At 41.3% G+C, this 27,913-nt stretch overlaps 1 protein-coding gene across 2 annotated transcripts in view; it reads left to right on the top strand.

The window, feature by feature from the left end:
* LOC149804320 (uncharacterized) overlaps positions 1-27,913 on the top strand; it is a 175,004-nt gene that overhangs the window by 101,066 nt on the left and 46,025 nt on the right. For both annotated transcript variants that reach the window (XM_089938762.1, XM_089938755.1), the window contains 2 exons: positions 23,021-23,161; positions 26,003-26,203. In XM_089938762.1, the coding sequence (XP_089794888.1) occupies positions 23,021-23,161; positions 26,003-26,203 (342 nt within the window). The remainder of the gene's footprint in view (positions 1-23,020; positions 23,162-26,002; positions 26,204-27,913) is intronic.

Genomic DNA, 27,913 nt, shown 5'->3' with positions numbered 1-27,913 from the left:
CAATGAGATCTGGTACAAGTTGTTGCGTGGACGCTAGTGTTACTAAGCGTGTTGATGGTTCAGCACGTGGTGTTGGTTTAATCGAGCATCGAGATGCAAAAATATTTCAACGCGAAGAGCATTTGAGAGAAAAATGGTACTTTAATCAGTGACGTCGTCGCGCTCGAGTGCTCCTTGAAATGTCCAATTAGTATTGCAACAATATCCAACGAAGTACTTCATGAGTCTGGTGAATACTGGCATGGATGTCGCATCAAAATAGTCGAATACACCGCACGCTCGTGGTCACCTTCTTTATATTTCCATCCGACGCACAATTAAAGTTTATTGTGGCGGCGTTCATGTTTCAATTGTGAACATTCTTGAAAACTATCCAGCATCGGTCTTGTTGACCAGTTGTATTGATTGCTGAGAAAATGTGTTTGATGAATTTGTGTTTCCTAATGGAAATATCTACTTGGAAGAGAGATTGCACAATGGTTTAGAATCAATCGCATACAAACATAGCGACGAGCTCTGTGAGACCAATGATCTAGCTGTAAATTCATTCACAAATGTATCATATTTTGCACGAAAAAGTCAAAACAGGAAAACTCATCCTGAAGACCGTTCTAGAGAACGTTCAGCAATCCTGCGTAGAAAATGCACAGTGGTCGTTGCGATACCGATTACTGCCGCAATGACGTTGTTTCCGTCGACATGACGGCACTTGGTTTTCGCATCGGAGACGAAGTACAAGCTGTTAATTTATCTTGAAAACCAGTATGAATCTCACCAATGGATAATTGCCTACAGCGAACAAGAAGCTCCGTGATACACTCATTTAAAGCCTCACGGAGTGCATACAAAGGTATTTTCTGTTTTTAGTATATTCCCCACCACCGCGGTTAGAGTCATCATGGATTCGCCTTATCTGGAACGATAACATCTGCATGATTTTATCAATAGCAGTAAGATTCTGCTGAGGAAAAATAACAACACCAGATGGCGTCTGGAGAACTAAGAAGTAACTTGTAAGTTCGCCCTATAAATTATTTAAGTATCGGGCGTTAGAGAATTACTTTTAGGGTGAGTCGCTAGCGGTTTTATCAACGGCTTCAACGGTAAACTACCCAGTAGCACGCCATAGAATTGTATGTCTGAAGAATGGTGGAAGGACTTGTGGTAAAACAAATGTGTTTACTAAACTGTTGAAAATTTGCACCCGAAAGAACTTGATGTCCAACAGGAAGCTGTCTGATATTGCTATGTTAACACCCACATATAAACTCGCAAGCGAAATATTAGAAACAAGACAAGTGAAATCACAAACTTATCACAGTTTCTTTTTGGTGGTGGGGTCGTTTCTGTTGGGATCCGGCACGCATGGGAAATAAATACATTCGAAGGCGTGTTAGTATGGGACGAAATCTCTACTGTGCCAGTTGAAAAGTTAAAGACGTTTTTAACCTGGCTGTGTACGAGATCATACTACGTGATTATTTGTGCGGATCAAGGTTAACCACCTCCTATTGCTGGTGAATCTCCACACACACAGCTGGCTCCGTGAATAAATTCATTATTATGAAGAAAACCTCGATGATTATAGTGCCAAGGATAAACCGTTGCGACGACTGAGGGTTTGAAAGTGTTTGAGATCCGACCAAGTACAGTGCGAAGAAACCCGTGCAAAGATACCAAAATCGCCCTATAATGATTTCCCTCGCTAAGCGGACACCAGCAGATTCGTCTCTGTTTTCTCTAAAATAGGTTGTGAGGAATTTCAAAAAGACGTTTTAACCTTCACTGCGCAAAATACCCAATTTACTTGTCCCATTAATATATAGGCCAATTGATACTCGTTCTCAACATATATATGTAAAATACCTGAAAGGGCTGCTGACAGCAATCTTGCTGGCCAAAATAAGCTTAAGCTGGTTCTCAAAGATATAGTCAATGTGCAGCTGAGTAACGTTGAATACGTCCTAATTATAATTCGTGCAGCTGAGTAACGTTGAATACGTCCTAATTATAATTCGTCATGGGCGTTACGATATATTATGTTCTACAACTACGCGAAAATACATTGAGTCAGAGTCAGATTACAAAACTATGATAAACCGCCAAAACTAACTTCGGAACAACACTTAGATTAGCGGTCCTCAGCTGCACATTGAACTAAATCGTCAGGCATTTACAGACCGACAAATGGATGATTTGAATAAATCGCAAGAAGCTAGACGTGGGGTGGAAATAACACTATCAGCCGCAGAAGTCTCCAATTTGGGCAAAACCGGCGAAATATTCCCATATCTCTCTACAATACAGGGTTGATTACCGCTGCATCACTAGCTGTTGCAAAAGCCGCTGTTCTTGACACCGTTGGAACTACTACCGGAACTAAAATGAATTCCACTGGAAACGGAGTTTTTCAAAGGAAAGTAGGCCACAGTCGCCCCCACTTTGTGTGCCCGGGTCACAAAATAAAGGCTAGGGACTCGGCTAAAGACAAATATACGTAACGAATCAGTGACTTAGATTAGCCAGAGTATATTAGACATCTGTTGTGACGGATCAATCACTTGATATGATGCAAAGAAAAAGTCAGGGGTGTTTTATGAATTACCAGAAGCACTAATGTTACATGAAGCAGAAATGATCGACCTAGATTCGAATGACCGCTTTGCTGCTCACTGGATCGCATACTCGACTGATCCATGCGTGAATATATATTTTGCTTCATAAGAGCTGCCACCGCCGCGATAATTTGTCAACAATGTCAACCAAAACAAAAATTTGTTGCCGCTAGCGCGCACACAGCGTCATGTGGATTTCAACGCTCGTCACACAAATTACGACGGATCCACCCACATCTAGACTTTAAGCCTTTGCGACTCTTGATGCGATCAAAAAATCAGCAGAAGTAAATATACAAGGCGGTGTCAATTAGTCTCCGACTATTAACTGCGGCAATCACAATTGCTGTAACAAATAACTTTTTACACATATCTATGGACGATCAAGATGTCATGAGGGAGGCAAATTTCCGCCGTAGACACATCAAAATGTGTCACTAACGATTATTTAGTCGCGTTAATGGACCTTACTGGGGTCTACCGAAAAGGATTTTGTAGCGTTTCAATTTTTTTCCAACTGAAAACCAGCAATGCCAAGGTGATTAATAATATCTCCAGAGTGCCGGAGTCAACTACCGGTAATTTCTCTGAGATTTGTTAAAATGGTAAGATCAGACATTCTGGAGTATCCAGCACGATCATCAACATGAACGAGACGATGAGGTGTCAACTAAAACCACGCAGATGCCAAAGAATACAGGCTAACAAAGCTTGAAGATGATCATAATAAAAATGTGAAGGTATTTCACAAGTTACGTAAAATGTCTATGATAAATAAAACTCTCTATGATTTTTTGGAAAACCAGGTTCAATTCCGGTGAAACTTGCCGATATTGCCACGAAACTAATATTCTTCGAAATAGCACCGGCGACATCAGCGAATCTGAAATCAGAAATATTAGGGATGACGTTCGTTAGTTTGAACAAATGTGGAATTTTCTGATACGGAATCGCTTCAAGAATCAACAGGTTTGAGTCCTTATTAATTGGCTTTTGGACACTGAAGTGATTAAAAGAGAAACTTCTTTCAACTGAAGATTCGGAGATATACCTTCTTGGTTATGTCTCTGATTTCAAATACAAATTGTTGAAGGCTTGTGAAGTAGGAAGAACTAATTATCAAACTACAAAATCTAAAAAGGTTTCGGCATAGCGAAAATACAGAGGAAAGAGTTTTAATCCTGGTGATAGAGTTATGGCGCTCTTACAAATACCTCAAAATCTTCTTGAGGCTAAATACTTAGAAATTAAGTGACTTAAATTATATCATCAGCACTTCTCAGAGGCGAAAACAGAGTTGTCACAGCCGTATAAATATGATAAAGGAAGATGTTGATAGTGATAGTCATGAGTAGTAAAGGGGGCCACTATAGCCTCAATGGAAATTTAACATGGAGAAAAGTCTTGGGCCACTCTAGCCTCAAGGGGATTGAACATGGGGAAAAAAGCATGGGCAACTCTAGCGACAAGGGAAATTGAACATGGGGAATTGTAACAGGGTCCAGACCTGATGGGTCTATGGAAAGGGAACAGGGGGAGAGGGACATAACACACACACACACACTCACACGCACACACACGCACACACACAACGTACGCGCGAAGACATACACACACACACACACACACACACACACACACACATATAAAATAATAATTTGGGGTTAGGCAATTGAAAGTCATTCTCTTTTCGAGAAATAGGAGTGGCCCTGAAAAGGGCCTTTGTGTTTCTTCTTCTTCTTCTATTTCCTCCACTTCTTCCACCAAGATCTCACTTTTTCCATTATTCCTTTCTTCTTCTTCTTCTTCTTCTTCTTCTTCTTCTTCTTCTTCTTCTTCTTCTTCTTCTTCTCCTCCTCTGTTATCCAGTCAGGATGACCCATGGCTCTGAACTTTTCCTGGACTTTGATCCAATTGTTGTTTAGCCGCTCAAACTCTGCCTCTTTCTTTTTGTTTTCCTGATCTTTTCTTTCTTTATTCCATCTCTCTTTAATCTTCTTGACCTCTACCTCCATCACTTTTCTCATCAACTCCTCTCCTTTCTTCAGTCTGTCCAAACCTCTCTCCACAAAAGAGCACTCTGTCCCATGTGACATATTTTTAAGAAAGCACCTGACTTTGCTTGCATTGTCAAGTGCTTCCTTTAGTCTTCCCACTCTGACATAGGTGGGATTTATCATACCTCTCAATCTCTTTTGCTCCTCTTCTATCATTCCTGCTATCACTTCTTTTGCTACGTTTAGGTATTTAGCTTAGTACAGGTACTCTGCTATCTTCCATTCTTTTTCTAGTCTCTCCACTACATAGATACCATCCATTATCCAATAGTATATATGTACCAAGTTGTTAAACAACTGACTTGCAACCACCATCTTCGTTTTTATTATTCCGTAGAATGGTTCGAACATCAAACTCTGTGGGTTCTTATACTGAAAGCGCGGACGTGATGGAAAACATCCCCCTAAAATTTTAAAATTGATATTATCTAGATCATCACTTAAAACGCGCGGCCGTGAAGGAAAACATCCCCCTACTTTTCTCATTTCATATAATATACTATCCACATAAGTTAAATCAGCAATAAACTAACCCCAAATCTACTACTACACACACACACACACACACACACACACACACACACACACACACACACACACACACACACACAAGCAAAGCAATAAAATTAAACCCAAATTTACTATCCCCACAAACGTACTTGAGCGCTTACAAACACACACACACACACACACACACACAAAGAGTCAGTGTTTATATACACACTACTCTACCTACACACATTGGCAAATCGATGGTTATTTCTTTTCTAGAGTATTGTGTAGCCCTGAAAAGGGCTGTTTGTTTTAGAACTTCAGATGCACCTATCTAATGCTGGTACCTTCCTGGTCTGGCACCACACACACATCTTCGACTCCAGTCTCTTTTTACTTTTTGTCTTGAGAGTGCAGAGGCGGGATGATTCGCTTCAGCACCCCAATCCTCTGTCTCTGGTATCTTGTAAGTCATCCTCTCTCCTATTTTCTTTTCCTCCTCTTACCGCTCTCTTCTCTCCTCCTCTTCCTTCTTTATTCTTGTTTCTTCTACGATAGCCTCCGCGGACAGTTCATTTACTATGCGCCTGGCATATTCCAGGTGCATCTGGAGTTCTAGCAGTTTCACAGTCCTTGTATTCATTGTCTTGCTGTTAACAGGTCGACGATGGGTAGTCCAACTGACGATTAGTTTTTAAGTTATACTAAAAGCGCGGACGTGAAGGAAAACATCCCCTAAGACACAAAATTGATATTACCTAGATCATAACCCAACAACGCGCGGACCTAAAAGAAACACTCACTCACTTTTTTATACTACCCACCACTATTCTAAAAATGTTCATTAATCACTTCAATATAATATCCACATACTCAAAGCAATCTAACCCTAAATCTACTCTCCCCACACGTCAAGCAGGAAAAAAAAAACAAACAAAAAAAACAAAAACAAAACAAAACTTGATCTTAATATACTATCCACACCAACGTACTTGAGCACTTACAAGCACACAATCATATACACAAACACAAACATTCACACTATAAAAGAGTCAGTGTTTATATACACACTACTCTACCTACACATATTGGCAATTGGATTGTTATTTCTTTTCTAGAGTATTGGGTAGCCCTGAAAAGGGCCGTTTTTTTTGTTTGCTATGGCAATCTTTTAGTTTCTAAGAATGTTACGTCCTCTCAGGATGGACTTTCTGGCGATAGGTCTGCTTCTTCGGAAAGAGAAGAAGAACTCTTTGGTGTCGATACGACAATCGACAAAGCCTCTGTCAGGTTCAGGTTGCTGCTGCTGCTGCTGCTGTTGCTGATGTCTCTGAAGTCTGTACTTCTCTGTCCATTCTTCTTTCTCCCTGTTCACTTCTTCTCTGAAGAGCTCTTCGATCAGGTCTTCAGTGACTTTTAGCATTCTCACGTTCTCTATTTCTTCTGGCTTCGGTATCAGACTGTGTCTGACCCTATGCAAATTCACGTAGGCTTCGTTTAGCTTAGCTAGTTTGGAGCACATCTTCGTAGGAGGATGAGTCGACAATGGATGGTTAGACTGGAGGCTGCCCCGGTTCTTAAAGTCAAAGCGCGGACGTGAAGGAAAACATCCCTCCACGGTTTTCGATCCGCAACGTTTAATGAGTGTCATGAGAAAGATAGAGAGAAGTCAAAGTGCATGAATCAACATTCTTATAGTCAAACAAAAGACAAAGGCATTTTTTTTTCAAAACACAACATTTTTTATTCAAAATCACTTAACACTAACCATCAACTCTAACATTTTTTAACAATAATCCAACAATATAGCATCAAACATTTTTTTCAAATGACAAACATTTTTTTCAATTTACACTCTACTTTAAACAGGGTTGGCAACGTTGTGAATGAAATTGTGACTTCCACTGTTGCACATTGAGTCATGGATGGACACTACGTTTCCTAGCTGAAGACAACAAAATAAGCATACTAGTCACAAAATCAACGATTTACTTTCTCATCGTTTCTAGAAAAACCATGATCAAAATAAGTCACTAAATGTTCTTTTTCTGATAATAAGTGATCAATTTCGATCTCGACTTTCTCTTTGAATTTGTCAAAGAGGACTTTGATGTAATGGATTTCTTGAGTCGTTAATGGAGGACAGAAATGTTTACGCAAGTCTTTATACCACCAACGTAACACGTCTTTTTTAAACAGACTCCATGCTTCGTCCAGATATTCTTTGAATTTTTCTTCTTGACTGATGTTTTGACATTCATAGTAATCATGCTTCATCCATATCGTAACTGTGTCTGCCAGGTATGTAGCACAGTAGGAGACCAATTGCTGTTCTTGTTCTGGACATCTCGACTTGATCATGATGTCCTTTTCGTCTTTGTCTTGGGATTCTCCTTTCACGGTCTCCTCACATTTCATGTCTAAAGTTTCTCCACTAGGCAAAGAGGGATAACAGTCTTCCATGGCTTCTAATAGTCTAGAATGACTTCTCTCAAACTGTTGATTTCTATGGTATTGTCGAATTCTGCATACAGGTGGACGTTCACTGTATGATCTGGAGGTGGATTTGCAAACTGAAGTTCCACACGAATCTGGCCCGATTTTATAGGGTGGAAATGTCCCTCGTCGCTGCCTTGGTCTGGAGTGAAATCAAAACCCCACAAAGCATAGCCTCCTGCATAATCGTCGTACGAAATACCGTGACTGGTGTTGGTTCCTAACTGTCCCGTGGCTTCGTACAGGGACAAATACGATCTCAAATAATTCTTTGCGACACCAAAGTTGGGCTCAAAGGGTCGGGTACACAAGGTCTTGCCGTCGCGACTGACTTCGATCTTGGACACATTGTAATGTTGAAACTCAAAAGGATTTTGATCGTGGGTTCCGTTGAAGGCTGAATTCCTGACGATACCAACAATCAAACGCTTGGGTAACTGTCCTTGGAACAGATGATCTTCGATCATAGATCGCTCTCCAGCGGGAATGGTGAACGTTTTCACTTCTACGCGTCGTATCGGATACTTGGCGGTCGTTCTGCTCAACGTCTGACTGACGTCGTTTCCCACTTTAGGTAACACTTCCACACGACGCACGTAAAGTCGGGCTTCTTGAATGATAGTTTTGTATTCGTTGGCATGGACCATCAAATGGAAAGCGGCACTGCTACGATTCAGTCTCAGACGGATATCCACCCCGTTCAGCAAATACTTTTCTTGTAACCACATGTCCAAATGCAAACGATCCATCAGTTCTAAACTTCGCCCTTGCAGAATTTTCTTACGACGGTCGTTAAACCCCACATTGTGAGGATTGTCATCTTCTGTCAGGACTGTGTCGCTAAACGTGCCTACACCTGCCGTGTCAGGTTTCCATACCACGCAAGCATCCAGATGAGTATTCTTGGCTTCTTTTCCGTACGTCAAGAGATTTTCCAAGTAGGCACGATATGGGTAAGTATACATGCTGTTGCTGACCAGTTTGTTATTCAAGTACAAGTCCACTTCGCTGAACAAGGAATGCATGAAATTGTTGACAGGAGCTACTCTAGCATCGCCTCCTGGATTGGTGTTGTCCGTTTTGATCACTTTCACTTTCAAATACAGGTAACTGCTATTCAGATCGATGTAATCTTCGGGTTGTCCTTTGATTTCAAACTCGATGGGAGCGGAATCCGTCAAAGAGGAGACGGGATGAAATTCCACCCATTGGGATTCTTGCATCGTCATCATGGTAGGGGGCATGGCAAAGAGATCCAGTTCCGACTTGGAACAAGCGCAAGACTCTCGGTGCATCGTTTTTTTGTGTTTTTCAATAATCGAAAACGTCTAAGTCTCGAACGGTTCTTCTTTTCTTTGCCTTTCTAGCTTGAAGTCTGGTGAAAGGGTGTTTTCTTCTTCGTCTCTTTCTGCCTTGTCCTTGCTGAATGCCTGACTCGGTAGCGTGCAGGGCATTTATAGGTGTGTCTCGTCGGTCCAAAAGGTCTTTGCCCGTTTGCAGCAAGACATTTTTGCCTGCCCTCAAGAAAGCTTCTTTAGGGTTTTGTTTGTCGATGATGACATTTTGGAGAAATTCTTTGCCTTGTGTCAGTGCCGCATCTTTCAAGGCGCGCAATCTGCGTGTCACCATCGGTTTCAACACCGGGGCCACCGAACGAAAGGCTGATTTCAACATATCTCCTAAACCGTGTCCTCGCTGTCGAGCAACCCCTCGGTACACTGGATACATGACTTACGAGTCGTGAGAGAACCGTTTTCGAAAATGGAGTTTCACCGCGGTGGACGTGGTAAGTGTTTCCACCTTCCTCGTCAGTGTTCGTGACAGAATTCACTTTGAAAAGAATGACACGCAGTAACGGCACGGAGGTGTGTCCCACCACGTTGTACTCCACCACATCGGAGTACACAAACATCAAATTCAGTCCTTGGTTCAGTTCTACCGGAACACGAAATAACTTGCTAAAAGACTCGTTGTCGTAAACGATTGTTAATTCGTTTTTCTTGAGCATGGCCATTCTCATGTCCAGGTCTCCGCCCAACATGTCAAACAATTCAGGACAAAATAAAATGGACAGGATTTTACTCCCGTCAAATTTCATCAAGAAGCGACGAGCTGCTTTGTCGTATTCCATGGTGACACTTTTTTTGACACTCTCCAAAGCTTTCAGAAACACGACATTAAACCTGGAGGTTATGGTGCTCACCAAATGTTGACCACTAAAATAATAGCCTGGAGGAATGAACAAGTGATAGGTGGTGTACTTTTGATTTTTTTTGCCAGGGGTTTTCTTGTCATATTTGCCATAGGTATCCAAGTACTGTTGTAATTGTTCGTCATGAACTTCTACATCAAAAAAATTTTGATTGGGAAGGACATTGAGGACTTGGGTCGGGTGAATGATTTCTACTAAAGCCACTTCCCAATGGGCTTCGTGATCTAAGGGGATGGTCTGAGGTAATTTGGCCGTGTAACAGCACAACGTGTTCTTGGGAAACACCTCCATGGAACTGTCACTGGGTAAGGTTAAGTAAAATTGGTTTTGGTGACTCATAATACCAGAGTTCTGTGGCATGTCCGAGGGGTTGCTGGACGTCAGAGGCGTGTCTCCGCTCAAAATGGGGTTGTTGTTGGAGTAGTGGCTGGCACTGGCACTGGACGCAAGGTTTCCGTGGTTCCCGTTCGAGGTGAATTTCAGGGAGGGATTGGGAAGCAGGTAACCGATGCAACTGCTCAATAAAATGGTCCACAATTGTTTGTCTCCTTGTTGCAAACTCAAATTGGCAATGGCTGCCCCGATGACACAATACACCACGAAGATTTGGCAGAAAAAGACGATTTGCGTTTTAGGCACTCGTTCTCCGCACCACACCCACAAGGGTTGTTTTTGTAAATCTTGCAGAGAAGAACTGGGTGAAGGAGTGGTCGACGTAGCTGCGTCTGTGTGAAAGGGCATGATGGTCACTTCTTTTTATAGTCGATGACTTGCGAAGCGTCGATCCAAGAATCGATATCCTTTCCAACGTACTTTGACTTCTTTGACACGTCGTTTGCCTACTTTACGGGTTCTGCGTTCGAGAATGCGTTCGATGTCGTACACGTCGTCATCTTTTTTAGGTGACACGTTGTAACTCGGGCAAATGAAACGTTCCTTTGAGCACTTCTCCGTTCATGTCTTCCAATTTATAGACGGCAGGATGACGGCCATGCACTCGTCCAGTGACACGAAACAATTCGGTCGTCCAGTTAGGTAAGTAACCTTTGTCGAAAGTGCGTTTGGTTTTGCCAATGCGCACCCAATCTCCTACGGTCAACTCTCCACTTTTCTTGGGGACAGCCGTCGTCGGGGACGTACCAAACAGGCGCTCAAACACCAACACTTCGTTGTCTGGAGTCACTTCTTGCGAGGCACGTCCGATGCTTCGATGGTAAGATTGGTTGTACGCTTGCACCAGGTGCGGTAAGATGTCGATGTACTTCAGAGTGTGGTGATGCGTAAAATATTTCCACATGCGTTCTTTCAAAGTGCGTTGAAAACGTTCCACGATGCTGGCTTTTGTTTCGGGATTCTCGGTGGTAAAAAAATGAATGTCACGTTTCTTTAATTCTTTTTGGAAAGCTTGGTTCAGAAATTCGGTACCTTTGTCCGTTCGCCATCGAAGAGGGTGACGACCACTTTGTTTCAACACTCGTTGCAGGGCTCGCACTAACTCGCTGCTCGATTTAGAAGTCAAGGGCACGACCCAGGCAAATTTCGAAAAGACGTCGATGACACAAAACAAATATTTGTAGCCACGATTGTAGCTGGCCAAATGAGAGACATCGGCTAAATCGGCTTGCCATTGATGATCGATGCCTTCCACTCGGGTGCGACTTCTAGTAAACTTGCGTCGAATGGGTTTGTGTAAAGTGTAGGTAGCTTGTTCTTGTAACCATCGTTGCACTTGAGGTAAACGGAGACTTTTCAATCGAGTTTTGGTAGCACGATACAATTTTTGAACTCCTGCGTAACCTGCAGGATGAGAGGGATCGTAGTAAATGCTGGCTAAGACTTTTTCCATTTTTTTTGTGTTTGTGTGTTAATAAGACACCCACTCTTGGAGGATGCTACTCTTTTTCTCTTGGGGTACTTTCTTGGATTGCAATGCTTTGCGTGTGCGACCGGCAATAGGTGTTGAAGAGGAGCATGTCTGAGCGGGGGATATCGGTTCTTGTTTCACTTCTGTCTTCACATCTGTCTTCACTTTCTTTTTCTCTTGTGATGAAGAAGGGGTGGCCATCATCTTTTTAATCCATCCAATTCTGGAGGTAGATGGTGTTGTTAACTTGCGTACTTTTTCTGGTGGAGTTTGAAACCTTTCTTCTTCTTCTTCTCCTTTTTCTGTCTTGGTCACTGGTACTGGTACTGGTGATGGTGCTGGACTTTTCATCAAGGTCTTAAAATCTTTCAGAGTGGGTAGAGCTGTTTCGTCTAAAGCTTTCTGGTGAAAGAGTTGCAGTCTTTGCAAGAGTTGACCGTACTTTTGCGATTTTTCTGTTTCGGACAAATCTTGGCGATCCATCAAGGACTGCAATTCGTGTTGCAACTGGGACATCTCGCTCAAATTGCGATTGGGAGGTAAATGCGGAGTGCGTTGTTCTTGCCAACGATGGTATTCCATCCATCGTTTGTAAGGCACTAAAGCTAGTTTTCGTCCTTCCATGGGGTTGTCAGGGGTCAATTCTGAGATCTTGGGACTTCCGAGGGCCTTTTTATCTTGCTCCCACCAGTCCTCCCAACATGGTTCCCAAGACTCCTTTCAGTAAGGGACCTAACAAGAGGGGTAAAATGCCTCCACGTTGGACCAACATCTTCTTCTTTTGACGAATGGGAATTTTCTTTTGAACCATTTGGCGAAGAACGTGACGATGTTTACCTAAGCATTGTTTCTGGTGTTTGGACAAAGGGATCGTGCCTTTCAAGACGTTCAAACAACATTCGCACACGGTATCGATGACCTCTATGGAGGCTGTTTGAATGAGTTTTTTTCGCAGGGGTGGAGAAGCTTTGGACAGGACAGATAACATGTCCCCATGTTTGACTAAACGAGGAGGCAGTCCTTTCCTTTTCTTTCCTTGGGGTTTAGAAGAGGGATGCTTTCTGGAGGGTGACATCTTTGAGTCTTCAGCATCAAAAACACTGATACCCCTACTTGGTCACAGACCTTTTTTATACTGGAACGCGTCGCCACTGATTGTCTTGACGTCGTATCAACTTGAGGACAGGCATGACACGTCGTGGAGGGGTACGCAACGGACTAAATCGAGCCAGTTCTTGCTTGGACAAATCCAGTAAACTTTGTAACATGCCCGATCTTTCTTGGACTTTGACTTTGGGAACAGGTACTTTGTGAGCTGCAGCCACTGTTGCGAAACTGGAGGGTCCTGCCACTGGGGAAGTTCTTGGGGTCATCAACGGAGAAGTTCTTGGTGTGATCAACGTCTCCAAGTACTGTTCGGTTCTTGGTGACATCAACGGAGAAGTGATGGAACCTAAGGCTACCGGAGACGCAGTCACTGTCGTGGCAGGTCGTGGTTTGCGAGTGTAAGGTTGCGTCCTGGCCGAAGTGCCTCTCTTGCGACTAGTTTTCTTCTGTGGGCTTTTCTTTTTCTGGGGACTTTTTCTCTGTTTCTTTTTCTGAGAGCTTCTTTTCTTTTTCCGGGGTGGTGTCTGGTAAGAGGAGGGTCCCGCCACTGGAGAAGTTCTTGCAGACACGGGTCTGGGGACCTGGTCTTTTTCTTTTTCTTCTTGGAGCTTCGTTTGACTGTTTTTTTTGTCTTGGGGAAAACTTTGGGAGCATTAGGATCCCATCTTAAGAGAGAGCGAATGATGACCCCTCCCAGAGTACCGCTCCCTCCAGGTTTCAAAATGATTTGTTTTTTGGTTTGAGTGTCAATGCGGAGATCGGCCAGTTGGGTTAAAGCGACTTTGTTTCGATCGAAAAAGCGTTTGGTTTGATGAGGAATCTGAATGATCCCTTGGAGTAATTGACGTGCCGTCACCGTGAACCATCGTAAGACTTCTTTGAGACTAGCTTCTAAGACACGAGCTCGTATTTGTGGATTTTTTTCTCGACTGATGCCGTACAAGGCACGAATCAATTTGACGGGAAGATGCGACTGAAGGGACGTCATGTTCACACTGTGTGTGAGACAGACGAAAAGGGTCAGAGGTTTTTATAGATTTTTTGTGGAATGAAGTTAATTCAAGGACGGAGACGTGTACAGGACAGGCCCTCCATCTTGGCACCAGTGGTGAAACAAGTGGGTACGAAATCGCAAATCCTCGGGGGTCGTAGGTTTCAAATCGACGAGGAAATAGGCGTGTGGAGTGTGAGTGGCATCGTCGTACGCCTGAGTCAGCCAAGGCGTTCCTAACTGTTTGGCTAAGACTTGCACTTGCGATTTATCTCGAGGGCTTTTAAACAAGACCACGTAATGCGCATTGAGACTGATGGTGCGATGGGCTTTACTTTGTTGAAACAAATTTTGAGTGATGTAAACGACACTGGCATTACGGTGATGCCCTTTGCGCGTGAACCACAGTTTAATTTCTTCTTCGTCTTCTCCTAACATGTCGTCAAAAATGACCAAATGGGTTTGACGGTAGTCAGAGACGATGCCATCGCCTTCTTTAGGAATGCCTTCCACAAACACGATGGAATCGCCTTGACTTTCTCGCAAGAGGCTGTACGCCAATTGCCACTCTTTGTAACACCACACGATCCGTTGAAGGGGCCGATCGATCAAATGATGTTTATGTTCGATCAAACGTTTGACGAATTCGGTTTTGCCAGAACCGCTAGGTCCAGCAATGAGCATGTTAAAGGGATGGCGAAGATACAAAGCCTCCCAACTGGCACGATCTAAGTGTTCGTCGATGACTTTGACAGTGGAGGAAGAGGGAGCAGAGGCAGTAGAAGTAGCCATAGTGTTAGGAATGTCACTTGTGACACGAAAAAAACAAGACGAGAGTTTATATACTTTTTTTAGGACACGTTTATTGAATGTTTCAAATATGAACAACACGAAAGACAAAAATACATAAAAGCCAAATAGTGATGTACAGGAATAAAAAACACATCAAAATGATCAAAGTGGAATATAAACAAGTCTCTGTGCAACATGTTCTGGGTAAGCAAGATGTCCTAGGGACAGTGTGTAATGTTCTTACAGTCTCTACATGAGGTACGGTGACACAAGTGTCCTCCCGGAATGACCTTTCAGAAATGTCCACGACAGTCCTGTCCTGGTGACTGGTTCTTCTGGTACTGTCACTAACACAGGTTGAAAAGTTGCAAGGCTCACAAGCGCATTCCACTTCAGAAACCCCACACTTGAATTGTGCCTTTCTAAACTTGTTTTGTGTTTCTCTGAAAGTATTCATCTTGTTCACTTGGTCCTGGTAGTCACAATGAACTATCGATCTTGCCTAGGGTTCCGTTTTATATATAGACCAATACCGACGTGTCCATACGGTAAGGTGAAATGATTGGGAAGTCGCACTCGCTTCTGGTACACGATTTGATAGACTTTTTGCAAGGGTCGACTGACGATGTGGTGAGTGGGTAAACGTACAATCTTGTTGGGTTGATAGGTGGTCACTTTAAAGTGTTCGTCCTCTCCAGACTGCAAGGCTTCTTTCAATACCCCAAAGTTCACCACTCGAATGGTACGATAATTCAGAGTCAATCCTTTTACTTTGCACTGCGTGTGCACTTCTTGTTTGTTCGGATATTCGTAACCGTAATTTTTAGGACCACCACTGACGAAACTTAGAATCTTGTCGTCGGGATGCTCGTCTGTCCAGGCTCCTAAACGGTCTCCTTCGATGTCAGGGTGCTGTTGACTCGGGTGATGGATGTAAATGCAACTGTCCGTGTCAAAGTACAGGACGCGTTCCCCTAACAGTTTTAAAGGTTCGTACATTTTAAAGCGAGCATGAGCTGTCACGTAAGCCGCAATGATGACATTTCCAAAAGGGTCGTCTTGTACAAAGTCCAGATCTTCTTCGTAATTGACCAAGATCAAATCCTCGCGAACGACGTCCACGTGTTTCATGTATTTGGTTTTGTCGTGAATCATCTGGAAGTAGCGGGAAGGTTCAGTCAAATACTCCGTCTTGGGTAAACACGGACGTTGTGCCATTTTGCCCCACAAACAATTTAACATCACTTTGGCAAACGATCGCCTGCCTTCATTTTTCTCGATGTGGTCTAAAGTGATGCCTTCTTGTGCATAGTATTTCTCTTTGAATGTCTTTTGGTCTTCGGGAGTGTGACACCAGGACGGATAGCCACTGGCTTCTTGTTTCAGTTTCAAAAAAGCATCCACGTAGTCTGCGAAAATCCCTTTCTGCGTGGGGTCACCCTTGCGGTATTGTTGTGTCTTGGGAAAGTGACACATTTCGTACACTTCTAACAGTTGGTATCCCATGTCCAGAGCTTTGAACAATTCTACGCTGACCCAGGTTCCCGTCAAGGCCCGTTCTTCCTGGGTTTGCTGACAAGGTTGGTCTTGGTTGCACGTTTCGGCACAAGTTCGGCACAAATGAAACATCAGTTTGCCTTGACAATGGTGAGGTAAGACGGGATGGTACAAGTCCGTGGGAGGCAAAACTTCGCACTTGATCAAGCCTTCGTATTGTCGAATGTTTTTCAGGTCGATGTGTTCCGTGAACAATTGTGGGTGCCCTACAGGAAAGCGACAATATTTGCACACGTAGGGATACAGCGAACACACGTCCAAGTATTTCATTTCTTCTCCTTTCTCTTCGTCGGCTTGGTACATCAAACAGGTGGCATTGGTCCTTCCTCCGTACAAACTATCTCTCGGGTTCAGCGGGTCCACCAGCTTGTAACTTTCCACGAGACATTTAAACTCGGGATCGGTTTTCAAACGGTGATCGTACTCGTGTTCCCACATTTCCACCACTTGGTATCCTTCCTGTTCTAACTTTAGGCGTCGCTGACAAGTGGCCTGGTACAAGTCTTCCATGGTTTGTTGTAGAAACTGATTTTTAGTTTTACGGTCAGGGTAACAGACGGGACATCCGTGAAATAAGCAGCCGTTAAACTCGTACACGATCTTGGGGTTTTCTAAGTCCCAGCCATCTACCGAATTCGTTCCAATGGTCTTTTCGCCCCCTCCGTTGCGGGCATGCTGGATCCATTTGTCTTCCTTGTCGCACAAGTAATGTAACCAACGTAGGGCTTTGACCGAGTATTGACGTTTGACATAGTTGGTCGTTTGAGGACTGATGACCGCCACGGTGTTTTCAGGCATGAATCTTTGTCTATACACTAAGGAACACGCTTTGGCAATGGTGCAAGCTTCTTTCAAAGGATCGACCCCTCCGTGTTCCATGAACAGTTCTCGAAATTTTCCACATCAACGCCGTAAAATGTCCACGTCGGAACGACAATACTTTAGCATTTCTTCCTGAAAGTCGAAAGGGTCCGAGGCGTGAGCCTGGTACCAAGCGTAGAAAGCTTCTCGTTGTTCGGTACCCATGTTGTCGGGGTTGTAATCTTTAGCCTCAGGCAAATGGGGTAGAACAGCGTGTTGATTGGCTTCCGTATTGAAAAAGTGTGGAAAATACCCTTTGGCCATTTCTTTCATTCGAAACGTTTTGGGCATTCGACTCAAAGGCATGGCCAAGTAACTCATGGAATCTTTAAACTGTACTTGTCCCACTTGCATGGAAATGATTTTGGCTCCGTTCAAAGTTACTTTAGGTCGTTCGGTGCCTTGTTCCGTATAATACCTCAAAAGAAACTGTCCATCGTATCCGGAGAAATTGTGAGTCATCACCGTGGCATGACGATGACAATCTCCGTAACGTTCGATGTCCTCTTTGCTCCATGTCTTGTCGATGGGGTCTAAGACCCATTGGGCAAAATCGGCTTGCGTGTTCGGTCCCCGAAAGATTTTTTCACGCCCTCCAGGAATCTTGCTGCAGTGAGGGCAATGACTGAAAATAGGTTCTTGAATGCACTTGTCGCACGCTCGATGAGCCACACAGAAATTAGGAATGTGAATGCCGGTCTCTTGCATGCATTCGAAATCAAAAAAGATGAAATTGCCTTTTTCATTTTTGTGACCATCCTCTTTCTCTGGTTGCTATTTTTGCACGTAGCATTGATGTTCCAAGTCCACGATGTGGTGAAAAATGTGACATTTTTTCTTTCCTGAACATACGTGTGCCTTGGCATTAATAGTACGTATGCCTTGTCCAGACGTAGGGCACAATCTCAGGAGTTGACAAGCACATTTCTGCTGTGAACCTTGCGTCTTCAAATGTTGTTGGTAACAGGTAGGGCTGACAAACGTGTTCAGACAAGTTGAACAAGGCACTGGTCCTTCGCTCAGACAGGGTGGAGAGGCCAAACATCCTGAGCATTTCCATCCGCAATGTTTGTGTTGCTCTCGATTATTATAACCACGGTCACATTTCTCACAGTAATATCTGTATCCCAGGTATCCAGTGACATTGGTAATGGTATCGAAATGGTCATCGTGATGATAAAGGTGAATGTATTTTCCATCCTTAAAATCTTGGCCTCGAAACAACAGAGGTCCGCGCACTTCTTGAGGGTGCACTTTCAAGGTGTAGCGTGGAGCTAGGACATCTTGCAATGTTTGCATTTCAGGAATGCCACAGGGTGTGTCTTTGGACAGGCCCGCTTGTTGTAACAGGAGTTCTGGTTCGTTTCGTTGTTTGGCTCGGTCCGATTGTCGAATAGTTTTCCAGGCTCTTTTCCATTCTGCCGTGTCGTTCTTGTTGGCATAGGTTCGCCCCACCACGATAGCCCGGGCTAAACACATCTGGTCATTAGGGTTGTAAATTTGGACGAGGCTACGCTTAATGCTGCGAAGATCGTTCACAAATAACATCTTTTTGCGTCCAGTCCCTTGAGGAAGAGAAACGTGAGCCATTTTCAGTGTGGCTTTTCCATCGGTGATGTCAAACTGGTCATTAGATTGTTGCACCTGTTGTATCTTGTCCATGACTTTGGAAGGTGTCAGTTCTGTGGGTCTGCTAAACTCGATCCAAACAGGGGACTTCAAACCATCGTGTTGTATGGATAGTGTCAAGCGATCGTCTTCTTTGGGTTGCCATTGTCGCTTGAGTGCGGTGAGTAAAGAATCCCACATCTAGGTGATGAACCCTTCTGCTTTCTCTAAGGGTACTTCGGACTTGAAATCTTTAAACTTCACCGTGTATTTGTAAGCCGTGGTTCTAAATTTTCTAGAGGAGCGCTTTTCTGTCTCTCGAATGGAATAGTATTTGTCAGGGTTAACTAAGGGCGGTGAACTTGGTTGAGAGGTCTTGGATTCTGGTTCACTCAAGTCGTCTTCAAGATCACTGGCATGAATTTGTGCCAAGACTTCAGCTCTGGTACGAGGCGATAGATCACGTTTCTGCCTCTTACTTTCTTCTTCTTTCTTCTCAAATGAATTAGATCGTTTCATCTTTAAAGCAAAAAGTCAAATGACTCAAGTTTAAACACCATGAGCTACTTTATAGTCCTGGCAGACCAGCGTATATAAAAGTGTACGTGTCTTGTCCTTTCACTATTCATTTCACTCTCTACGTGATCACAACGATGGAAGAGACTTGCCAGATGGAACGTTTCATCAGAGCGTTGCGAGGGGTCATTAGAAAATTCTCTTCAGACCAGCCTTCGGACTACTCTCCTTCCTTTCGAGATAAAAGTGAAGATACTTGCTATATCTGTCAAAAGAAAGGGCATTGGTCTTCAGAGTGTCCAGACCGTCAAAAAAGAAAAACAGGGGTTAAAAGAGACAAAAGTCAAGGTACCTGTTATCATTGTAAAGAAAAAGGACATTGGTCTCCAGATTGCCCCAAAAAGAAACAAGAGGAGTCAGAAGAAGAGAGGGATTCTTCAGAGAAAGAAGAGGAAGAAGAAGAGGAAGAAAGCAGACAGGTGAAGAAAAAGAAACAGGAGAAGAAAAGAAGAAGGGAAGAAAGTGAGGAGGAAGAAGAGGAAAAGCCTGTGAAGAAATCTAAAAAACAGAGAGAGTAAATAATGACACAAAAAAAGTGAATGAACTTTTTTAAGAGTGTTTATGTTGTGAATTGAATTGCAACTATGGATAACAGAATACATTAATGATAAAAGGTAAGTGACTTTGGGTTATGATTTTAAAATAAGAACCTACACTCACGCACTCATACACAGACACGTACTATAGGGGTAAAATGGGTTGTTATTTTGAATTATTGGCAATTGAAATGGTATCTCTTTTCGAGAGAAGTGGGTGGCCCTGAAAAGGGCCGTTATTTTCTTGGTGTAGGGGTGAGTTTAAGCAATCAACTTTAACTGTCTTAAGCCTTTGCCACGTCCGAGGCCTACTTTTGATGATGATGATTGGGTTGAAATCACTAAGGGTGGTAAGGTAGGCTTAGTCTCAGGGTTGGCGTGTTTAGCTCGGGAAGGTCGTATTCTCTTCGGTCGTGATAAAGAAGTCTGATACATTTGTTTCAGACTTCTTAACTCCGCTAAAATGTCCAACAGTACCGTGACCGTTTGACTTTCACCCTCTTGTTTCTTTGCTGCTTCTTTTTCTTCTTGCTGTTTTTTTCTTCTTACCTCTTCTTCATGCTGCTGTTGCTGTAGCAGAAAAGCTTGTTCTGCTTCCTTTTGTCTCTGAATAAATTTCTCCAATTATTCTTTCTGTCTCTGTCGAAAATTCTCCACGTGCGGTAAAGATGGTAACGAAGGTTCTGGAACAAATTCTTGCGAGGTCAGAAAATCCACAAAATCCCAGTTTACGGCTTCTGAAAGTAAGTCCGGGTTCCCTTGGGTAGTATCCACCGTCGGTGCACCCCCATGGATCGTTTTCTGAGTTTCCGTCATGTTGAATCACTGTCGCATAGATTGACAGCGCACAGGCGCTAGAAAATGTACATAGGCCACGTGACGTCACAGACTGCTCTCTTCCGATTGGATGCGGACTGACTGAATTTCGTCACGCGTGTTTGGATTGGTCAACGAACTCAATCCGTTTCAATCCTTCCTCTCCCTATAAATAAGCGCAGTTCAGTGCAATCACTCACTCACCTATTCTCGTAGCCCCAAGATGTGGACTGACGTTAAATCTTCCACCCTCGTGTCTTCAATGATGTTCAGGACGGACATGCTCATGTATGTCCGATCCAAGTGGACCGTTGTCCACAGGACCACCAGCAGTCTGTGGATACGAAGAGTCTACATAGAGAGACAAGGTTGCCTCAAGAGGACTCTGATGTATGGCCCTGCTGTAAGACGCAGCTTGAGGACAAGAAGATGCCACAGATGCCCTTTATGTTAAGGGCATATTAACATAAATCCAAAGGCCCTTTTCAGGGCCACTCCTATTTCTCGAAAAGAGATTGACTTTCAATTGCCTAACGCCGAATTATTATTTTATATGTGTGTGTGTGTGTGTGTGTGTGTGTGTGTGTGTTATGTTCCTCTCCCCCTGTTCCCTTTCCATAGACCCATCAGGTCTGGACCCTGTTACAATTCCCCATGTTCAATTTCCCTTGTCACTAGAGTTGCCCATGCTTTTTTTCCCCATGTTCAATCCCCTTGAGGCTAGACTGGCCCAAGACTTTTCCCCATGTTAAATTCCCCTTGAGGCTATAGTGGCCCAAGACTTTTCTCCATGTTAAATTCCCCTTGAGGCTATAGTGGCCCAGGGTTTTTCTCCATGTTAAATTTCCATTGAGGCTATAGTGGCCCAGGGGGGTCTTGTAATGCTAATTTCCATTGAGGCTGTAGTGGCCCCCTTTACTACTGTCATGTTAATCATTCGTTATTTTAGTTTTACCTGTCCCACATAGTGAAAATTTAAACAACGGTGTGCAACAAGTCTTCTTCTTTAAGATTCCAGTGTTTAGTGGCTACGATACTATTTTGTATAATTGGCTATGATATGTACATTTATGACGTTATTATAAATATTTACACCTATAAATATCTCTTGGAAACCGTTATGAAACTCAGAATAGCGGTCACGGCAACACTATGAATTCACATAGCGACATTTGGACATTTAACTGTCAGTTATCAAAGTATCGTGAATTCATTTAGAGACTATTTTGTTATGCTATATGTGTTATGGGATTACTGTGAATTCACTTTAAGACAGTTAGTTTTATATTCCTGTTACGGAATTAGTGTGGATTCATTTAAAGACAGTTTGTGATTATATCATATAATTCATCTGCACTGCTGCTAAATCATTACATTAGAAACCATCTTTTGGAATACCTTTGGGGTCATTCGGATTACTCAATACTTTTTGACCTGACAGAAACATTTAGTACTTCAGGGTTTAATTCACCATAACGGACATTATATTTTATTATTTCAATTTATAATTAAAAACTACTTACAATTTTACTGTTTTACAAAACATGTTGGTCGTCGGTCTATCTTGATATATTTTTAAAAACCAAACAGTCGTAACTATATATATATATATATATATATATATATATATATATATATATATATATATATATATATATATATATATATATATATATATATATATATTCAAAGAGAGGGAGAGAGAGAGAGAGAGAGTTATTAATATACACCAGACGGAACGGAAAGTGCTATCCCTTGATTCTATAGAAGGCTTGATAATAGTAGGCATAATTAATATTTAATACAAATAATACTATCATACAGGTTAGAGAATTTTTAATTCGTTCCCAACGGAGATTCGAACCCAGGTCCGTGGGTAAGAGGCACCCATCGCCTTTAATCAGCTGACCTAGACCTACAAGAAGATACAGGTTTAGTTTAAAGATAAGGTCAGGGTCACCGATGCTATTGTTATCGAAATTGTTGACCCATGAAATCAAATTAAATGTTCTGACCACGATATAAGGTGTTGTTTGTTTCTCTGTAGTTGTTCCGAATACCATATATTTACGACTATCGAAAGAACTGGTAACATTGACATACATCAGAAAACTATGTATCAATCGATTTCTGTGGTTCCAGTTAACATACATTTCCAATACATAACGTATCGCCTAAGGAAGTGACAGAGCCTTTAAAGGGAATTCGATTTATCCAAGATTCTTATATATGAACTAAACCCTGGCTGAGTTATTTACTCTTGTTTTCTATGTGCGGGATAGGATTGAACTTGCTTTTATAAGCTAACGAAACACAGTTTGCTTCAACAATCATAATTTAGACCATCTAAAAACTCCTTTTAACTCCACTAGTCACTTTCATTACTGAAAATGGAATATCAGGGAAATGATTTGAAAATAAAAGTGTTATTCTTTTTCAGGAAAACGTAGTGTTCGTGGACACACCCGGAATCGGCGATACCAATTTTCTGACCCAGCAGGTTATGACACATGTGCCAAACGCTGCTGGATATATTTTTATTATTAACAGTGGCGACGGCGGTGGTATTCTAGAAGGCGGAGTACGTTTATTTTTCATTTATCATTTAGGTGAATTACATCATATTTAAAACTTAGCATTGGGAATTTTGATATGTCACTTTGAGTATAAGCTTACATTGTTAGAAATTTGTGTTTCGCTTCTTGAGATAATATTTTTAATGTGTATTTGCAATAACCAAATGGTGATGTATTTGTGCAGACAATTAAAATGAAACGAATATTCTAACATTCGAATTAGAATAGTCGTTTGCGAATATTAGAAATGGAAACTGTTATTCGAACATTCACTTGGCTGTGAGAGTCTCCGGTATTTTTGGTTTAAAAGAAACAAACATGGCAAAATGTAATATATGCAATATTCAGTAAATTAATTTGCAAGGAAACAACTTATTATCTGCTAACTCATCTAAAAATTCAAATATTGACTTACAAGTAATCATAATGTCACATTTCTGAATTGTCACCTTGTTCACATCTCCACTTCTTTTCGTTTTACTTTGCAAACATCACACAAACACACACACACACACACACACACACACACACACACACAGATATATATATATATATATATATATATATATATATATATATATATATATATTATATATATATATATATATATATATATATATATATATATATAATCAGGGTCAAATGAAGGTCAAAAGAGCCTCAAGAAACATAGCTCTGAATATTTTAAGAACTGTTGTAGAACAATCCTTCGGTAAGAAACATTTTTTGTCATTCCTGCAAACCATTACCAATCCCTACGTCCCCCCCCCATCATCTTACCTTAGACTGTTCCACAACTATGTAATGCCCGTTATGTTTAAATATCTACACTGTACCTCTTTTGTCTTAACGAGGCTTGACTGGGACTACAAAATTCAACAAATACCAGTTATACATTGCATATTTTTATTAGCATCAACGAGTATTCATTTATGAAATTTCTGTATTCATTTAGGTTCTAGCACACATTTACGATATTTGTTTCTTATGTCACACGATATCATCGCCACGTAAATACTTTATATTCATTCTTGTTAAATTACAAGTTTAGGACACAATGATCCCTAATTCATCGAATATTGAAAAAATAGATTTATTTAGCTTAAAAGCAAGACCATTATATGCAATATTACTTTATACTTAATATAAGAATCGTATCACGGACATGCGTTCATACCTGGCAACTACATTGTGCCCATATGTTGTAAGAATTAATATTGTGTGTATAACGTGTTAAATGATAGTTTAATTCACAAGGAAGAGAGGAAACATTTAACTTTGGGGCTTAAAATTGAGTCAGTAAAAACTATAGGATTTGGATGGTCTGTAATGCATTTTCCATAAAAACAATAGGATTTGGATGGTCTGTAATGCATTTTCCATATATAATTGAACTGAATGGACGCATATGATGTTTTCAATATGGATTGAATTAACTTCTGTTTCACTTCATTTCGTAATAGCAAATTTATCATAATAACGATGTACCTTAGTTTGCTTAGCAATGAATTTTCTGTTCAGGTTTGCTACTTTGGTAGGGAGGATCTTTGTATGAAAATAATGTGATTCCATTTTATACGCATATAGGCACATTGGTGCGATTCTTCGCCTCACTTTCAACATACTGGATGAATGTATTACCGATAAGAAATGCGATGTACATTTATTTTTCCTTTAAATGCCAGGGACAGAGCCGTCTTAGGCATTGCATGTTATTGGATTCTGACCATTGTTGTTAATTTATCCAACACATAAATCAACACAACGATAGAAAATTAAAACGCGATTTTGAAAACACAATGAAAATGATATCCCACTTTCCCGATGATTTGGTGTGTCTTTTGTTTCACATAGTGTGTGTTACAGCCAATTCCTTTTCAACCCTATAATTGAAAGTTAACTATTAGTTCCTTTTATTCTACAAGCCATTACAAAACGACTACACAAAATCACTAGAACATAATTAGCTGAAGTCGTTTTCAAACACAGAACGCAACCCATCAGTTTCATCCAAAAAAAGAAGTACCGTGAATTATGATAACTGTTGTTATGTAATACGGGTATTGGCTAGTTGAAGTAACAAAACAAAAAATTGTCGTCTATTCGCTGACTGCATTTAATACTGATGTCATTTTGTCGTCAGTGTAAACCAATCACTTGCAAGGTGAAATCAGAGTAATATTCAGTATATTTTCAGTTACAAAATATAAAATCTAGCAGTAGAATGATAACGATTGTTGGGACTTGTTCAATTCTAACCAAACCATTGATTTTGACTGATCTGGAACGGTAATGTATCGTGAAAGAATAGGACACAATATGTTTTGCTCAGGAAACTTGCTAATAACTTTTTTTGACATTATTAATTGTGCTAATATGAAGTTTATTAACTTGTTTCAAGAACAAAATTCACTACAGACTGCCAAGGAGCTACCATTATATTTCCAACAAGACACTGACAATATCGAGACTATTGACAATTCTATCGCCAGACTGCTTTCAGAAGGTCATTTTACACATTAATTTTGGGACAACGCTTAGGATAGAATGGTATTCATCATTAGCTTTACATTATGGACAATGTGCATATTTGAATTATTCAGCATGTGAATAACGAACAGCTATTTTAAATGAAAGACGATGTGTCCATTTTTTAATGATGCCAACATTATTGTACCTGAATGTCTAAATAGTTTTAATCAAAGGACATTTTAATTCTTTTCAGATTTTGAGCATGTATTAGTCATTTGCATAAGAGTGACACTACTAATGCTACTACTAACACTACTCATATTAATAATAGTAATATAACTAATAATATAATTAATTACAATTTCCTTTTACAGATCGTTCACTTACTTACAGCGATCGCCAGTCGAGGAAATGCAACAGAAAAGAATCTAGGGAGTGTTCTATTCATTTGCAACAAATGGGATTTGATCAAAAACCACGAAAGAGAAACTGTTTTGAATGATACCCGAAGAAAATTGAAACTGTACTTCGGCATCTTTGAAGACTGGCAAATCATAACCTTCAGTGCATCTGTGGTAACAGCTACACCTTATGTTCCTTTATTAATTTATCGCTTCATTATAAATTAAATAGTTTGACGTCTTGGTATTGGCCCGTTGCCATGAAGGGATAGTTAGCAAGCTCTGCTGTCAATATAGACGCAGATCCTTTATTTACCCCTATGTACGGAAATAGTATCAAAAGTAATACGGCATTTACAACATTGTCATGAACACAGAATAAAACACATGCTGTTTTGACACGTAAGAAACATAGAGTAAACATAGTTTATGATAAAAATAAGCTATTATTTATTGGACTAATATGGCATAGCTTGATTGATATTTTCAAATGATCGATGCATACACTTTTCCTAACTGAACATATTTTCTTTCAAACCTCCGCAACTTTCCTGACATAACTTTACAATGATATCATGAGTATTAACGAATAATTGTATGTACAAAAATTTAACCAATATGAGTTGAGACTGATTTCAAACTAATTTAAATTGCCAAATAAATGTTTATGTTGTACGCACATACAATAGTCACGTGGGCCCTACGGAATTATTACTAACCCCGGAGAAGGACGGACAATTTAAGGGTTAAATAGCTCCAAGCCCCCAGTCAGCAAAGCCGACGGTCTAGGTGTTCAAATATAAAATTAATAAGGTGAAAGGTATAACAATTTAATAAACTATATCACCGTATTCCGCAATTACAGGACAATGTTCAATGTAATTGCTTCAAATCAATCCACGACCTATCCAAATAACCAATTATTTCATCCCGCGAAATTAAAAGTGAGTGTTTCCTTCCCGTGTTCCTTCTATGTTACTCATTTGTATCTTCCGCCTTGCATTCCTTTCGCGGCTGTCCTTGTCGGTACGTCCGGTACCCTCGCTTCCATTAACGCGGTCCTCCTTGTCGGTACTTTCGGTACCCGTTTTTCTGTTTTCTCGGCCTCCTTATTGGTACTTCCAGTACCCTCGTTGCGTTCTCTCGGTCCTCCCTGTCTGTAATTCTGGTACCTTCGTTTCCGTTCTCTCGGCCTCCTTGTCGGTACTTCCAGCCAGTACCCTCGTTTCCGTTTTCTCGCCCCACCTTGTCGGTACTTCCGGTTTCCTCCTTTACGTCTCCCGGCTCTCCTCTCTAACCTTGGGGTGGCATCCGTTCCCACCCGGAAAGCTTCCTTAGAAGCCTTTGTTCGAACCTCGTCTGAAGTTTCTAGAACTAACTTTCCGCCCATTTCAACAAGCGCAAAACTTCGGCACTCGGAGCGCAGTCTAGTCTCTAATTTTCCTACGATCTGATGTTTTCAATGTCCATAATTGCACTGATTCTTTCACAATGGACTAAAATGAAACATTTCTGGCTGCGTGAGAAACACACCAAAAATTCCACTACCTTAGTTTTGATTGGATACCTGTGGTTACTCTGAAAACGGTCTGCGGTGGTATCAGTGAGGTGTTACAAAGTCGGGTTGCCAGCCTCCAAGCCTAAGCTAAGTGCAAACAACAGAGTTTCTCGCCCCGCGGCAAGGTTCTTCAAAGGAAGTGTCCAAAAATTTGACCTTAACGCAATGGTTAATTCACGGACAGGTATTTTCTTTGCTTCAGAATTGATCTAAATTCGTAATATTATATAACATGTATTGACAGTACCCAAATTACGAATTCTACCAGAAGATATTTATAAACATGAGCAGGAATTGTTAATAAATTTTCTCACACAATGTGACAC

The sequence above is a fragment of the Sinohyriopsis cumingii genome, chromosome 2, assembly GCF_028554795.1.
Source record: "Sinohyriopsis cumingii isolate HCF-2022 chromosome 2, ASM2855479v2, whole genome shotgun sequence".
In the NCBI taxonomy this organism is placed as follows: Eukaryota; Metazoa; Mollusca; class Bivalvia; order Unionida; family Unionidae; genus Sinohyriopsis; species Sinohyriopsis cumingii.
The sequence above is the reverse complement of the archived record's forward strand: the minus strand, read 5'-3'. Positions and strand labels throughout refer to the sequence as shown.